Below are 18,429 nucleotides of genomic sequence, written 5' to 3'. Positions count from 1 at the left end.
ACAATCCCGTCTCCTTGCTCCCTCTCTTGCCTCCTTCAGGCACGACTGAAGACCCTCCTTTTCGACCATGTCTTCAGCCGTTCTCCTACCTCTCTGCCCTCCCTCGCCCCAACTCTGCCCCCCCATGCTCGGGTCCTGATCCCTGACTGTTCAGCGCATTGGGATGTCCTCCCAACGTGAAAGGCGCTTTACAAATGTAATTTTGTTTTATTTTTTGAAGATTTCTTGCTGCATGTATTTCTACCACTAGATGGTGATGCAGTATTGCCTAGTGGCATGTAAGCAAATTACAGTGTGAAATACAGTACTGGATTTCAATCTCACTGCTTCCAAGCTTTATTTTTTAAAAAAGCAAAAAATAAAATGCCAGAAATTCAAAGGAGGGAGAAATGCAATTCAAAGCAGTAATGGAAGGAATCCTCTTTAAAATGTTATTAACAATTTATTTATTTTACTCTTGTGAAAGATATATTCGATTTGATTTAAATAAGATGAGTTAATAATGTAATAAGAACATTTTGCTGATTTAGATGATACACGGGCAATTTACTGTTATATCTCCATAGCCTATGCAATTTGCGTCACGTTCACTTAGTGTACCTAATATCCTTTAATGTACTAGGATTTGCAGTAAATTTAAACCCATAATTGCACAAAAACAGCAATTTGGACTAGCTAATTTTTCTCACGCACCAGATGTGCCAGAGAGTGAGAGGCAACAGCTTCACATAAAAGGCATTTAAATACACTGCACTGACCAACAGATCATGAACTGGTCAAACGATTGACAAAGTAAGAAATAAGGCCAAATAGTGTTTCTTTATCCTGTTGTATTTAAAAAGGTGAAGCTAGAGCTTGATTTATAATAAATCTCTAGTCTCCTCATAATCCCATGTGAGTACGACTGACTGTAGCCCCAATCCTTTGTGGTCCTCCCACTCTATCCCGCACTGTGGATATACTGCACCTCAGTGATGAATTACTGATCCTCAGCAAGCTCTACTGGAGGCACTCATCATTTTCATAAGACTAGCAGCTTCACCAGATAGAGATGAGAGACTGCCCCCAGGCAACTGGGCATAAAAATACTATAAAATACTAAAAGCATCTGTTCTGCATTCACATTACAGGTACAAACTTGCAACCATGACACCATGGTGCAGAAAGTTGATTTATTTTACACAGTTATTCCTTTTTAAAGACTTAAGTATTTCATTTTCAGATCCTTTTGGAACCTGGTGTAGTCCAGGATGTACTTGCTGCAGGAAGTCATCTTCAGCTGCTGGAGCTACTCAAGTTGTGCTCCCACTATCTAATCCAGGTGAGCTCCAAAATTATCTGCCTGTTACTGCAGCAGTATGTTAGTCCTCAATCATATAATAATGATCCTTGCATTTGCTTTAGACCCTTATCACGTCGTTGCTGTCATTGTGTTGTCTCAAAGCACAGGATTTTACTGTGAAGTGCAGTGATTGTTTATTTTGTAGGCAAGCACAGTAGCCATTTTGTGCACCTCAAAGTCCCACAAACAGTCATGAAGCGCATGATCAATTTTATCAGGGGGGATTGTTAGCCAGGCAGGACACCTGGAAAAACTTCCTTAGCTTTTTGAATAGTGCCATGGGATCTGGACAGGCAAACAGGATCTTGTTTAATGTCTCATACAAAGAATGACCTGGACCTTGGTATTTTTTTCATCAAGCATTTCTTATGTTCTTATAGATCATTTTCTTTCAGGAAATAACATTATGGGATATAGTACATAGGTAGTTCGGAACATATGCGACTGCCACAAAGGTGAAAGGCGAACTAGATGGACCTTGTTTTTTTTTATGTCTAGCATTTCTTATGTTCTTACGTAATGACACCTCTGACAATGCAGCGATTCCCGAACATTGCATTGAAGGATCAATCAATACATGTGCAGTCAAACCTGCTGTCGCACTGTTCCATCTCGGCTCACTCTAGACACTAGGGATCCCAACAAATTACTTATAATTGGGTTCCATGGCATGGACCCAAATTGATACTTTACAAGCAACAACAATAACAAAGTACACTTATACAGCACCCTTCACATCAGAAAGATATCCCAAGGTGTTGGACAATCAGGGGATTTAGATCCAAGCTGGGAGTTGGGTCAGAAGAAGAGGAAGGCAGGGAGGGATGGGGGTGTGAGGGTGGCCAAAGGCACGGTCGAGGAGGAAGGTCTTCAGACGGGACTTGAAGGAGGCAAGAGAGAGAATGAGGCTGGGGGATTGCGGGATAGAGTTCCAGAGTGTGGGGACAGAGATGCTGAATGCACGACTGCCAATCATGGGGCGGGAAGTGCAGGGGAGCTTAAGCAGGCCGGTGTCCGCCGAGCGGAGGGATTGGACAGGCTGATATGGGTTATGAGGTTGGAGAGGTAGGGGAGCAAGACCGTGGAGGGCCTTGAAGGTAAGAGCGAGGGTTTTTTACTTGATTCTCTGATGTGAAGCCAGGCAAGAACGGGGATGACAGGTTCCCAGAGTGTGTTGTGGGAAAGGATACAAGCTGCAGAGTTCTGAATAATCTGCAACTTTTGGAGGGAAGAGTTGGGAGGTCCAGTGAGCAGGCAGTTGTTGTAGTCAAGCCGGTATGTAATGAAAGAGTGGATCAAGGTCTCGGAGGGCCTGCAATGAAAGGCAGCGGCGGTGGTGGGCAATGTTGCAGAGGTGTGGAAAGATGGAACGGGTCACGGTATTGGGGTTTGAAGGTTATCTGAGGGTCGAAAAGGACACCAAGGTTTTGTATTGGTGAGGTAAAGAGTGCAGCCATGAATAGTGATAATGTCAGCGGTTGAGGTGAGGAGCTGCCAGGAGCCAAGCAACAACAACAAAATTACATTTATAGAGCGCCTTTCACGTTGGGAGGACGTCCCAGGAGTTGTACCAGGTTTTACCGAGTTGTACTTCAAGTTGTACCAAGACTGTGGTAGAACAAGAGGACATGGGGTTTAGCATTTCAAAGAATATCTTCAGGAAAGAAGCCAGAAAGCTTTTCTTTACTCTGAGGGCAATTAACTGGAACAGATTGCCGGGAAGGATGGTTGAGGCCTGGCCACTAGAATCAATTAAAACAGTTTGATGCTGTGATGGGAGGAGGTAGGATGAGTGTTCTGGATAAGTGAGATCAGATGGGTCGAATGGCCTTCTCATCCTCATACTGATCTTGTTTTCATGACTCTATATGACAGTGTAGTAGTGCATTTTGTGTTGAATGCTGTTTTGATGCTGAGTATATTGTTTGGGATTGGTTGAAATAGAGTATGTTTGGTTGCCATACCATATATTGATCTTTTAAATAGGTCTGCTTCGTCTTTGGAAGATTCCGTTTTAGCAAACAAATCTTTGTGTGACTTGTTAGAGAAATTAGAAGAGCTCTTGAATTGTCAACCTTTCATTGGCGGTCCATTGCTGGCAACAGTGAAGCCAATTGCAATGCTTATCTTTCAGCAAATACTAACAACATTTCAGACCTCAGTCAAAATCATTATTTGTAAAATAATTTTCGCCTTACTTCAGAAGATCACAAAAGAAGCTCAGTAAGAAAAGCAGTTCATCCAATTGATTTCATTTTTTCAGAACATCAACTCTATTATCTTCCCATTGCATCACAGTGCTTTTTAAAGATGTTCAGTGTCGTAGCCACTACTACCCTTCTTGCTAAAGGGTGTAAGAGGAACTTTCAGTGTTTTGGCTTTGATTAAACTCATCTGTATTCCTTCAGAGAATGACCACATCTACTGTGATGAGGAAAGCTTCTATGCTGTTCAATGACAGATGACAGGTAGTGTGTGTTTCTGAATGTCTTAGCCAATTAACTTGCAGGAGTCCATGACAATTCATCCTTGCTGGTTCTGGACTACATGGGAGGTTTGGAGAAGGATAATTCACTGTGAATGGCTGCTAAATAAGGCACTCAAAAACGGATACCTAAGGGTTTTCACTCAGTGTTTATTTTCTATTCCATTTAATTCCATGATTTCTTTGGCAGGTAATGAAGGCTTTGGTCTGCTGTGGCGTGAGATTTAATTCCCAAGCCTCCAATCCTGAATATAAAGAGATGTACACTTTTCTATTCACAATGATAGCAGAGCACACATCTGCTTTCATAAAATGGAATTGAGATGTTTTTGGCTGATGAGGTTAATAAAGTCCTATGAAGGTCTGAAAATATTTTGCTGCCCATTGCCTCCTGCACAATATGAAAATATGGTATTAATATTGACCCACAAAACAGTCTGCAGTATTACTTAAATGCATTTCATGTTAGTTCACATTAGGAAAATATATAGTCAATTCACATTGCAGTATATTCTGTGAAGGGCTTTGAGACGTCCGAATGAGGGCAAAATGTGTTGGTATATCAAATGCAAGTAGTATTATTCTTTAAGGACAAATATCAAATGCAGTGCATTTAATGCATAAGAATAATGGGTATTTCTGTTTGCTGTCTTATTTTGTCATCCTTCCTGAGGAAGGAATGCTTATATCCACGGACATATCACTTTTAAAAAAAACTGAGACTGGGCAGGGAAGGGGAATATTGTGAAGTGTTTAAGGAGGCAGCTGAATAAAGGTTGGTTATAAAAGAAAGCTGTCTGGTAGAGAATCTAAAAGATAAGACATTTAAATTTTACTTTAGTTGGCCTTCTTGGTTCAAAAACATTTTGTACACAACAACAATTTTACATTTATCAAACACCTTTCAGGTTGGGAGGATGTCTCACAGCACTTTACAGAATTGCCTGGGAGCCTGAGGATGGGGGGAGCTGAAGGAGAGGACAAGATGACCAAAACCATGGTTGAATCAAAGACCCTAGACTCATTTACAAATCAGCTCAATATTGTATGGGGAGGAGGCATTAGGATGGGTGCTCTGCAAAAATGAGATTAAATGGGCCTGTTTCATCTAAACATCTCTTGTTATCTTTTACCCACTCCCCATCTTAGACTTTGAGATGCATCCCCAACATGAAAGTTGCCACATAAATGTAAATTGTTGTTGCTGTATATTGTTGCTATTATTTTCTTCTTAATAGCAGCTGTCTGGAGAAGGAAATACCTGACACATAACTTCCAGTCAGGAGGCCAGCATTATTATAAGTCTTCACGAGCTACACATATAACCTAACAAATATATCCTGCATCGATATGAAAATTTGTGATAGATAATGATCCAATTCACCACAGAGGAAACAGAAAGTCAAGCTGTGGCTGGCAGACTAAGGTTTGAAGATTTATGAAGAAAAATGAGAATATTCCCTCCCAAATAAATTATATTTGCTACGTAATAAATGAAGAGTATTATATGGAGCTCTGGAGAAATATGGAATTGTAAGAGGAGCTTAACATGGCTTTATAGAAGGTTATTGTGGATGCAAATTATTTGATTTCTTTGACAAAACATTTATGAAATTATGTTACATTTATGAAGTTCACCCATAGTCACACCATTATGTAGTGTGTCCTGTGGGGCACTTTGAGACTTCTTGATGAGTGATAAGGTGCTACAACAAATGCAAAGATTATTATGTTTAGATTTTAGCAAAGCATTGGGCACAAGAGATGGTTCAGAAGGGGTTTGGGGGGGGACAGCTAATAGCTTTTGGAATTAATTGCAAATTTGCTGTAATCATTTATTCGCAGGGATTATTCTCACACTTGTTCCTTTCTGGTTCACCAGAAATGATCATACATTCCAAATGTGCTCAGTAAAAAGAGATGAAGTCTGCTTGTTAACTTATCTGGCATCGATGTGTTCTCGAATTGTATCTAACTTGTGCTGGGAACTTAAGATCACAGTCACCAAGGCAAGTCATACTCTGTCAATACTATCTGGGAAAAATAACTACCTGTTAAGTATCAAGTTATAGCTACATCTATAAAGTACAACATTTAAGGTTTCACAAAAGAATGGGGGACAAAAATGGTTTCAGATCCTGGAACATCATAAGATTAGCTTGGATGAAGAAGGCCTGTTCTGTGAAGCTCTTTGGGACGTCCTCCTGACGTGAAAAGCGCTATATCAAATGCAAGGTTTATTATTATTATTATCCTTCCCATTGCAATATAAAGAATCTTTTTAAATGAGAGCAATGTCTGACCTCATCCACCCTTACTGACAACCAGTTACAGTCATTTAATTGCCCTTTGAGTAAAGAAAATTTTCCTGGTATCTGTCCTGAAATTACCATTTACAAGTCAAAACCGAGTGCCTTGGTGTTTCTTAAAGTATTGCTCTGGGTTTACTTTTCAATCCCATTTAAATTTTATACACCCCTATAATTTGCAGGGCAAAATGTTGGCCAGGTTTCCTTACTCCACAAGCCTCTGTTTACCTAGCAGTAAATAGGACCCTGGTTTTTAGTTGATTGTCGAATCGCTTTTCTGGAGGTTATAATTCCTTCAAAAAAAAATAAGTTGGTCACTTCAATCCATGTATGTGGGACACTGTTGTGTGCAAATTGGATGCTGTGTTTCGCCCTCTGTGAAGCACTTTGAAACGTCTCGAAGATGTGATAAGGAGCTATATCAAATGCGAGGATTGTTATAATAATAATATTAATATTGGTGATATTAAACAGAGGTGGAGAACTGGGATATGCCAGATATATCCCTTGTTTTTAAAATATAACTAGTGAAATGTTTTGTTTCAGTTGAATATTAACAACTGGTCACAACTTCTGGATGTGAGATATCTGGTGGATGTCTGATTAGAAATCAAAAGTTTTAAGAATAATTGAAAACTGTGGAATATGTGAAATTCCTTTCTGTGCATGTGTGTACAGAAAATATTTTCACCATTTGTCTTTCCTCTTCTCCTTCATCTTGCAGCAATATATTGCACTAGTTTTTAAGGTATCAGCCTGGCTCAGTTGGCAGTACTGTTGTCTCTAAGGCAGAAGGGTTGTGGGTTCAAGCCTCATAGTGGTACTTTGAGCTCACAGTCTAAGTTGACATTCAGCACAATGCTGGGGGAGTGTGTCCTAGCCAACCCAGATTTAAAAAAATGGTCACTTCATAACTGTTTTGGGGACATTATTGTGTGAAAATTGGTTGCTGAATTTGCCTCCAAATACACAGACTACACTTTACAGTGAACTCTGTGATGCAATCTGAGGCATTCCAATGCGATAAGGCACAATATCAAGTCTAAGGATTATCATTACCAATTCAATGTTAAATCTTTCCTCAGTTTTCATTTAAAGATCTTCATAATATGACTGCTAAATCTGAAACAGTAAAACATTTTCATTATACTTTGGAAGTGTTGGTTGATGTATCTGTATGTTGATTTTAAAATGGTGTTGCCTTAATGGATTTTTTTGAGGATTTATTTCTTCTTTAGAAAGGGAGAAGGGCCCTTGGTCATTTTCGTCACCTTGACATGACAGTGCAATGATGAATTTAAATATGATTTACATCTTTTCATCCAGCAATTGTTTGCAAGTGGAAAATTGTTTGCCAGATGCTTTCATGCACCCAGTGCCCTTTAAGATGCATTCCTTTTCAATTTCCTATCTCATTTAGTTTTGTTTCATTCATTCATCGTTTCAATACAGCCAGCAGATGGCAGTATTGTTCCACTATATCCGAGGGACACATTGTATATATTTTTTAAAAAATACTTTTTCTTTCAGGTTTAAAGAAGCTTTTGGTTTACTTTTGACATTAAAACCAATTTAGTTTGCAAATATTAAAAGGAAAGGATAGCAGATTGTCTTTAGAGTAAATGGCAGGGCAAAAATTGGGCAAGTTTCCTTACTTCACACGAGGCATTTGTTTGTTTACTTGTTTGTTTAGCTAGCAGTAAGTAGCAACCCGGTTGTTAGGCGATTGGCGTATCGCTTTTTTCGGGGGCAATAATTTATTCAAAAAATAATAATAATAAATTGGTCACGTCAATCCATGACTGCTGTGGGACACTGCTGAGCGCATTTGGCTGCTGCGTTTCGCCCACAAAATATAGTCAATTCACTTCAAAGTATATTCTGTGAATTGCTCTGAGACATCTCAAAGACGTGATAAAGCGCTATAACAAGTTCAAGGATTATTATTATAAATGCACACTGTTTAGCATAAACAATCATTTATTGCAGTGCATTGTAAATTTGGTCATTTCTTATCATTCAAATGTAAATTATCCTTAGGCTTTCAAATAAGGTGACAGACTTGCAAGAGAAATTGCAAGGTTCATCTCCTTTCTTTCATATTTCAGTCATTAGGTTCGGAATTGAATACATCTTATTAAACAAGGAGCATGTCCAATGATGATATTGTAATAGTAAATTACTCTTCCCCCATTATAAGTGTATTTTTAATTCACAAGCATTAATTTGTCATTAAGAACCATTAGTTTAGTACTTTTATGTTGTGAACGTGATCTGAAAGAGGTGTCTGCTGCAGGATACACAGTGGCTCCTCTTCCTGTATTGCCCTGCAGCTGCCTTACATTTTTAAAGACAGCTAATGAATACAGTGAGAAGTCCTAGTGATGATCACTGGGTTACAAATATTATCCTATAAGCAAGCAATGACCCCAGAACTTGAGTGATAAAGAAACAAGCACCATTTGTGTGTATTATATATAACATATATATATATAGTAATTTACATGCTGTGAAATGTGATGCATAAGTCACATGAGGTTTTGACTGGCAAACTGAGAGTATCAATCATACAGTATGTAACACAGATATACTTTAACTATAGCATAACAGCAGTGAAATGTCAATTTGCTTCATCCTGACCCAATCTGCGTTGAGACTATTTACTTGTTGCCTGGACAATATTAAGTTTGTCTGTTTGTAAAAGTTTGCGAGTGGTGGGTGGGGAGTAAAAAGAGAAAGTTCCTCAATTTAAACTAATCTGCAAACTGCATTGCAGGAAATATTTATAATGTTTTTCCTTGAGGTGCATTCCCCCTGTGTGAAGATGGCCATTCCAGGAAGAGAACTGCTTAGATGATGCTAGGCATAGGAACATCATCAGCGAGCATCTCAGGAACAGATCAGGATACTTTGAGTGTTGATCGCTCAAATGCTTCTTAGCTGTCATCTGCATGTGAGGAATACACCAATTTTCAGGATTTCCAACTGTTTTGTATCAGATTAGCAGTTATCTCGCCTGTGGAGCTCCAGACTCCTTGTAACTCTGCAAAAAAAATCTCTGCATCTGTAAGATAAAAGACTTTTTAAAAAAATAAAATATCCTGGTTGATATAGTCAGGGATTCATGTATGAAACTCAAATTTATGTGCCATTTATGCCAAATTTATGAAATCTTGCAGATTAGTATAAGCAAATTCATTAGGGGTGTGTGAAAGCTGAATATAATAGTTTAAGTAAAAAGCCAGAGAAGCAAATGCAATAGGGCTGGGTAAGGTGAAAACAGTGAACAAGCTATTGCAATTTTTCAATTTTCCAGAAGTCACTTAATATTGGGAAAATTATATTTACAAACTCTCAATAAAAGTTATAAGAATTAAAATTGCTGCATTTGGGATCAGAGTTAAAGCCATGCATTAAGCCTCATAAATCTGTAATCTTTCCGGTGGTGTTTTATTTTCATTTCTTTGCATTGTAGTCCAGTGTGGAGTCCTGTATCTCAGTGGTTAGAGCACTTGCCTCAGAAGCAAGAAATCCTGAGTTCGATTCCCGGCAGGGCAAAACCTTGGGCAAATTTCCATTTTCCACACGCCTGATAATAATCCCTCAAGAAAAAAACCAGTAATAAATTGGTCACTTCAATCCACAACTGTTTGTGGGACACTGCTGTGTGCAATTGGCTGCCGTATTTTGCTCACAAATATATAGACAATTCACTTTACAGTCTATTCTGTGAAGCGCTTTAAGATGTCTAGAAGCCTTAAAAAGTGCTATATCAAATGCAAGGATTATTTATTTATTATTGATTACTATTGTTTGACTAGCATTCACATGGTTTTGTTATGTATTTGCTTTATCTGTAGTTTCTCATGACCAGCATGTTCTGTAAAGTCAGTGCATAATATCTGAAGGCATAACCATTGTATCGTACAGCTTCTGTACAAATGTGCAATGTACATAATCTAGTATTATTGTGTGGAACTCATAGTAGTTTGATTTGGATGCTTCAGCACGGCAATTGGCTTCCGTGTGTGTCAGACACCCAGTGGAACAAAAAAAGTGATAATCTGTAATTAATTATCAGGAAAAATAACAGTATGTAAGTAATGAGATCTAGCCCAAAGCTTAACCATATTCAGACCCATATAAATGTCCTTAATTATGTAATTAATGAAAAGGATTACAGGTGATTGGATCATTTGAAGAATACTATAACAAAAATAAATCGTGGGGTGTGCTAACTATGTGCAAACATATGTCCAGAGGGAATTGTAGATGTTCTTCATTTTGTAATTAACCAATGTAAAGGATTCCTTGATGGTTTTTTGGTTAGTTGCATATTTAAATACACCTGTAATTGCCTCTGGATATGTGTGTTTACACATAAAACCATAGACGTGTACAACACAGTTCCTTGCTCCTGCTCCGTCACCTCTAAAACCCTTCTTCTATATTTGCTTGACCAATTTTTTTTTAAATGTCCCAGTCGATTCAACTCCAACAATCCCCTTCCCATGGTAAATGACTCCACATCTTCCAAAACTCTCCTTTTACTTCTCAAGTCGCAATCATGAAAGCTGTGCCCTCTTGTCCTTGAGTCCCCTACTGGTGGAAATTGATTTTTCATGATTATTCCGTTCAAACCATTTCATTATCTTAAACATCTCGATCATACCATCTCCCAACCTTCTCTGCTCCAATAGAAAGACTGCTAAATTCTCTAGCTTCTCCTCAAAGCTATATTCTTTCATTGCTGGTATCATCCTTGCAAACCTTTTCTCTATTAAATTCCACTTTCCACAAATCTGCCCAATCTTTTAACCTGTCAATATCTTGCCGGCTTGTCACTGTTAATAACATGGTTAGCTCAACTCATAAATGTTGCACATGGGTTGTTAACCCAACCCATAAATGTTGCACAGAATCATCATAAAGAACTGACTGTGTAAAAAAAAATCAAGCCCCAAAGGGTTAATAAAACTAACTTGCCCAGCACGGTGCATTCATCCTTGAAGCAATGCAGAGTGTTCTGATCCTTGGAACAGGAACAGTCAAAGCAAAATGACCCAATCCAGAAGGCTGTTTTCCAGACACTATTTGTAAATTGCCATTTAATTGTCCAGTGGCACTCTACAGCTGCTATGGGCTTCTAGGCAATGAGATTTTTTTATCGTCTGCTTTTTTCCACTGAAGGAAATTTGACCATTATTTTCATTGTTTGCTATTCCACGATGCATGGTATTGCATGAATTATATGATAAATTCTGAGTCCCATTAAGTGCAGGTGATTAATGTTCACAGAGCAGGCATTACATTCTTGAGTTGGAAAGAGCCAGAATCCTATTCACTGGAGATGCATACAGAACAGAATCAATCAAAGGACCTCACTGTGGCTAAGTGCCCCAGTTTGGTTGGATAAACGCTGGACTAAAGCTATGATTAAATGTTTAATATAGTAAAATTCAAAAGGGAGAAGTTAAATGGTGAATAAATTGCTTCAAATACCCTCAGATGTTGGTATATTGGATTCTCCCTGTAAAGCTATCTCTGTGAACCATGCTTAAAGCTTATACTGTGCTGAGAGGCCGGACTACTGGCTTTATAAAATGCATGTTGCGTCATTTATTATACAGACTATCTATGTTACAGGAAGCTTTTCTGTAAGTAGTGGTGCTTCTAATTTAAAAAAGAATAAAATGATCTTCAGCTTGTTTAATAACTTTTTTTTAATTGCACTTTGACCTGCAACGTGACTCATGTGAAATTAAAATTTGCTTCATGTTTTGTCATGTCATTAACCAGCATACTAGCACATTTGCAGCACTCTCACCTGTGGATCAGAAGGTTAAGATTTTGAGAAAACTTCCAACAAATTCTAATGTTCACCCTTGCACAAAATTGTAATTGAACTTCTGGAAACTGACTAGGCGTAACTCTCTTTCTCTTTAGATAACCTTGAATCTTTTTTTTCTGAGCAACAATTATCTTCATTGTTTTGTCACGAATCCCTGCTGAATGTTGTTTAGGTGTAAGAGTTTTTGTTGCTGCAAAATGTACTCCTATGCTGCCCTTCATTAGCACGGTCTCTGCAGCAAAATCGTACTGTCCAAGAATTGTATTATACTAATGATGTGACCATTATGCTAAGATGCTGAGAAACAAGACTATAATCTAATTTCAGGGTTCAGATAATGTTCAGCCCATGATGTCTATGTTGGCTCGTTTAAGAGTAATCCTTTCAATTCCATTTACCTGCTCTTTCCCCATTCTCCTGTACACATTAAGATCTCTCCTGAAGCTTAACTTTAGTCTGAGCAATCCAGGTTTCCTTCTGTTCATAACTCTGGTGTCCTAATTGCAGGAATCAATCTAGGTGTCCTTTATTGCACCCAATGTCGAGATACCCTTAATGAAGTGCAGGAGGTTGGGCTAGGACCTTGTAAAAGTTCAGTTTTACTTTCTATGATTTGTGTTCTATCCCTTTACATCCCACTTGTTTTATTGTGACGAATTGCAGACATATACTGGCATGTATGTATGTTGTATGTAGAGAATTTCACTCATTTAGTGGTGTGACTTTCACAAAAGGGTAACAAACCACTTTGTCATATCCATAATCCCAGAATTACCAAACAATGATAATAATAATCCTTGCATTTGGTATATGATTTGTGGAGTCCTGTAGCTCAGTGGTTAAAGCATTCACCTCAAATGCGAGAGACCTGGATTTGATTCCCGGGCCGGGCAAAACTTTATGCAAATTTCCTTACTCCACACACCTTTGTATGTAAGACGTAGGAACCCGGTTGTTATTCGATTGGAGGGTCACTTTTCTAGGGGGAACTTGCCCAATGATGTACAATAGATCACAGCAGGCATGTATGATCATATAAGATATGTAATAATGAACATTTATTTTCTCACCTTAGGAACTGACTAGTTTCAATTATCTGGACCTGTACAAACTTGCTGACCTCTTTAACCTTACACTGCTTGAGGAGGCAGTGGTTAACTTCTTGGTCAAACACCTTTCTGATCTGCTGAAGAACCACCCTGAGGAGGTCATGGCACTTCCCTATCGGCTCCTACGAGAAGTCTTAAAGAGTGACCGTCTCACATCGCTGAGTGAGGAAGAGATCTGGCAGGTAAGCAAAAATAGAATGATATTTAATTCCCCATGAGTTTTCTCATGACTTGTTATTGTCAAGAACATCTTTGTATAGAGCCTTAATTTTCATTACAGTGAAGAATAATTTTGACTTATAGAAAAATGTAATGGGACTGAAACTGAAATTTAGTTTTGTGGTGGGAGGGGAGGTCAAGTATTTCAATTAGAGAGCGGTTGGGGTTATCGTGTTGTGATTCACAGTTGAGAAGATAATCGATGAGTGATGATCATGTTCAAATGAAGAAGTGATAATTACACGTGATCAAACTCACTAGTCGCTTCCACAGATTTGCACTTGGATAAGTGAACTTTGATAAAGTTCTAAGTGTTGTAGGATTTGATCAAAGTTTAAATTGGTTTTCTTTGTTAATCTGTTCTTCAAACTATTCATTACGTTATAACAGAAGGACATTGACTTTATCTATGTCTTGTTTATACAGTTGATTGGTTTTCATTGTACGGTTAATAGGTTATTTTTTTAAAAATTGTGTCCAACATGTAATAATAATAATCCTTGCATTTGATATAGCACCTTATCACGTCATTGAGACGTCTCAAAGCATTTTCTCTGCAGTCCTGATACCCTTCCTAAAGTGAGGATTCCTAAATGGCTACCATATTTTCACACAGCATACCTAATAATTTATACAAGTTAAGCATCAACTTTGTTGATTTTATATTCCCATTTATAAAGCCTAGGATTCCCTACTCTAGTGCACAACATTGATGTTCACCTTTGCCACAGAACTTCTTTCTCAGTTCGGTTAAAAGCACTATGTTAAAAATTATTGCAAAAGTATTTAATTTACTGAGTTAACAGGTGATTGAAGTTAATCATTAAAATGCATAATAGTACACATCAAAATTCTTCCCATTAATTATAGAATTATACAGCACAGAATGAGGCCATTTGGCCCATCATGTCTATGCCATCTCTGAAAAGAGCTATCCAAGTCAATCCCACTCGCAAACCTAATTATCTAATTTTAATAAAAAAACCTTTTTAAATGGTCATTTACAAGATTTTTGCATTGTCTGGATAAAATCACAAAATATTTGTATAAATGTGTGTTTTACACATCTGGATATATCATGCTGAAGATATCAGTCCCCAATTCCTGTCCTATTTTCTTGAAAGAAAATTAATTAAAAGTCTGTAGTGGATGTAAATTGTAAATCAAAATAAGGTATTAGATGTTCTGTTTGACAGTTTGGAGTCCACCACACCTTGCTCATTGAGAAAAATAAGAGGATATTTCCAATCTGTCACACAATTTGCCAAAGATGTTGATGCATCTTTGTGAGGTCCTTCAAACACTAAAACTGAAAGTCGCCATTTAATCTTCTAGCAGAAACCTTATCCTTTTCGCTTCTAGTTCCTTGAGACACTGAAAAGTCATTTCAAATAACACAAGGGCTTTGTACTAATTGCTTATTGACTATTCATTTTAGGCTGAAAAGCATCCTTCAAAGCTTCTGCTTTGGTGATCATATAAGAGAAAGGGTTGAAAAACAAAATGCCTGGATTACAAAGTGAAACAATTCACAAGTACAGACGTGATCATTCAAGCATATACTTGCCAACATTTTATCTTTTTTATAAAAAAAGACCATCATCAAACTGCTACTATTTGTGTGGAGAAAGGGGAGGGAGAAAGCTGATAATCCTCTAGGTTAATATTGAGGAAAGTGTTCTTTCCAGCAGATATAAGGTGTAAGTAGTTTACAATGCTGGTTTCGATTTTCTTTCAGTACATTTTCAAGTGTACTGCAGTTCAATTTCTGATAAGTTTTGAAATTTTAGTTTATTCACCAGTATTCTGGTTTGGTGATTGTATTACAGAAAGGATTGAAAAAGGGGAATGCCTGGATTACAAAATGAAACAATTCACACATACAAATTCTTGACTCCCATAAATACCTTCTCACCTGCGGTTCTGAACTCCTTAACCTTCTCTTCCTTCAAGATCCTTGTTCGCTTTCAAATCTATTCACACCCTGCACCTCCTTACCTCTCCAATCTGCTCACATCCCACTCCTATACTCAGTGTCCTTGCTCAGTTGTCATTGCCTTCCGCATGTACCTTGTCCCTTCTGCTCCAGTATTGGCGGCCTTGCTTTCAGCCTCCATGCCCCAAATCTTTGGAACTCCCTCAAAACCTCCATCTTATCCCCTCTTTGCCTATCTTCAAATCGCACCTAAAGATTATACTCTTCGACCATGCCTTCGGGCATTTCCCCCTTCCCCCTCTCCTTTCCGGCTCAGCATCAAGCCATGTGTTGTTAAACATTTCAAGAAACTACCCTGCTACCCTCCTGTTTACTATTGTTCATAACTTTGTTCACTATATCTCCAACTCTTTCTTTCTGACTGAAGTATCCCTTGTATAAACCAGATTGTTTTTTTTAAAATAATTATTTACCTAAGTGAAGCATAACTGATCATTCTAGTTTTTAGTTATTTCTAACAAACCACTAAGTACCAAGATAGGGCCAAACAGAAACCCAAGTGACTAACTAAAGGAATGTGTCCTATTAAAAGCCCTGCCCAGCAGAAACAAACAAATGTAATATTCACATTAATGTAATTGATCCTGTATGACACCATACTATATTTGGTTACTGTTTTTCTCTGCTGTCTTTTATTTCTTGGTATGTTTCATAACACTGCCAGGCAGGAGTGGATCACTGGTCCATTCAGTATCTCAGTATGTCAGGTGACAGCCTGGCTCAGTTGGTAGCACATTTGCCTCTGAGTTAAAAGGTTGCCCTTACATCGGGACTTTGAATTTATACAGTCTATTCTGACATTCCCATGCAGTGCAGCAGGTGTTGTTTGAGGTGCCATCTGTGGATGAGACATTAAACCGAGGCCTTGTCTGCCTATTCAAGTGGACGTTAAAGTCTCCATAGCGCTGTTTAAAAATGGAAGAGAGCTTTTCTTGGTATCCTGGGCAACAATCCTCTAGATAGAATCAGTTATTCACTTGATCACTATTAGTGGGACATTGCTGTGCACATAGTGGTTGTCACGTTTGCCTTCAAAATACAGACACTTTACAGTATCTCATGTAAAGTGCTGTACAACGTCCTCCCGATGTGAATGGTGCTATATCAAATGAAAGGATTATTATTATTATTTCAACACATCTATCTCATCATCTAATAACCTTGAATCTTTTACTTTCCAGGAACTATTTGCTTTATCAAAAACACATATTGTTCTTTACTTTGAGGCAATGTGCTTTTACTTAGTTCTTAAATTTTCTACAAGGTAGAACAATGAATCAACAACTCAATTTTATAAATGCTTCATTGTTTTAAATCCGGAGTAGTCATCCCTCAATCCTCTTTAAAAAGACCTAAAACAACAAAAGCAAATGTAAATAGTGCCCTAAATACTGGATAGTATCTTGGAGCGCTTAACATCGGCACAGCTTGATGCTGAATGAGGGAGAAAGGGGCGGCCACCATACACAATCGAAGAGGAAGGTCTTCAGGTGTGATCTGAAGACAGACAAAGAGAGGGCAAGGGGGAGGCATTGAGGCAGAGAGTTCCAGAGTCTCCAGGCATGGCGGTAGAAAGCACGGCTGCCAATGGTGGAGCAGAGGGGACAAGGGACATTCACCATATCCACCCTCTGCTCCACCCATCACTTGTCATTTTTGTTTCAAATACATCTTATTGAGATCCATCTATGGAATGGTATGCCCAGAATTCACGAAGAATGTTTACGTAGCTTGAGCAGGATACTTCACACATGATTCAGTGGAAGCATTGAACGTCCTTCTATTTGTAATCTAGCATTTATGCTGTATTTTCCCTTGGGTTAAAGTATATGTAATCCAACTGTTTACCCTTGTCTGATGTAGAGTTGCATGCATTTTCAGCTGACTTTAGTTTTCCAAAATAAGATTGGAGAAATTGATACCCACACAGATCATTTTACCGAGACCCACCCTACAAAGCTTTAACGGACAATATTTTACGGTACTTTAAATGGGGTTTATTCAATTACATTTAATAATTTCTCAAAATCTCGATGGAAAAAAACATGTTTTTAGATTATTGCAAGATTTGCTTCAGTGGCATTATTCTATGAAGCTGGGCGCACTCCCAATTACTTTTTTTTAAAAAAAAATCCTTATATCACTGTAGATCTGTGTGGCTTTACTGGGATGATCTCCTGACATCAAATGAGCTATATCAATATAAATTTTGCTGTTGTTCTGATGTGTCTCATTAAGTCAGTTCAGTCCTAAGTGAACCTGCTTCAAAATCTTGCGACATAGACACTAGTCTGCAACTAATTTACTAATAAGTAATTGTTCTTTGTATTTTGTGGAAATTCAGAAAAGTAAGGTATTAAGTTGCAATAGTAGAGGGATAAGAGCAAGAATCAAAATACATTCAATTGTTGCTTCACTGATTCATTGATTAATCTCCATCTGAGTTAAATTGGTATTCCTGTAGCTCAGTGGTTAGAGCACTCACCTCGCAAATGAGAGGACCTGGGTTTGATTCCAGGCAGGGCGAAATGTTGGCCAAGTTTCCTTACTCCACATGCCTCTGTTTACCCAGTAGTAAGTAGGAACCTGCTTGTTAGTCGATTGGAGGATCGCTTTTCCAGGGTAATAATCCCTTAAAAAAAATGTGGTCACTTAGTCCACAACTGTTTGAGAGACAATGCTGTGCGCAATTGGCTGCCGCGTTTCGCCCACAAAACGTACAGTCAATTCACTTTACAGTATATTCTGTGAAGTGCTTTGAGACGTCTAGAAGACATGATAAAGAGCTATATCAAATGCAAGGATTATTATTATGAGAACCAGCACAAAAATACTGCAAGCCAGAGTCAGGCCCAACCACTGTGATGAAAATAGGAAGGGGTGGGACTAGAATGGTTCAACACAGAGAAGGGTGAAATTTTACACAATATACTATATTACTGGTGATGAGTATTGCAGCCCATATTGCATTGTTTTCACACTCCCCTCATTACATTCCTAAATACATTAGTGTGTTTAGGAATTGTAAGTAAATGCTTTCATGAAATTATAATATGGAATGGATGCTGCGTTCAGACAGACTAAATTATTCAATGTGTCCTTCTGTTCCTGTAATTTA

At 38.1% G+C, this 18,429-nt stretch overlaps 1 protein-coding gene across 3 annotated transcripts in view; it reads left to right on the top strand.

The window, feature by feature from the left end:
• klhl32 (kelch-like family member 32) overlaps positions 1 to 18,429 on the top strand; it is a 98,840-nt gene that overhangs the window by 50,691 nt on the left and 29,720 nt on the right. For all 3 annotated transcript variants that reach the window (XR_006084963.1, XM_007892935.2, XM_007892936.2), the window contains exons 6-7: positions 1,223 to 1,321; positions 13,063 to 13,278. Coding sequence is in view for 2 of the 3 variants with exons in the window: in XM_007892935.2 (XP_007891126.1) it covers positions 1,223 to 1,321; positions 13,063 to 13,278 (315 nt within the window). In the remaining variant the exon portion in view is untranslated. The remainder of the gene's footprint in view (positions 1 to 1,222; positions 1,322 to 13,062; positions 13,279 to 18,429) is intronic.

This window comes from Callorhinchus milii, unplaced genomic scaffold (assembly GCF_018977255.1).
Source record: "Callorhinchus milii isolate IMCB2004 unplaced genomic scaffold, IMCB_Cmil_1.0 Scaffold3, whole genome shotgun sequence".
Classification (NCBI taxonomy): domain Eukaryota; kingdom Metazoa; phylum Chordata; class Chondrichthyes; order Chimaeriformes; family Callorhinchidae; genus Callorhinchus; species Callorhinchus milii.
The sequence above is the reverse complement of the archived record's forward strand: the minus strand, read 5'-3'. Positions and strand labels throughout refer to the sequence as shown.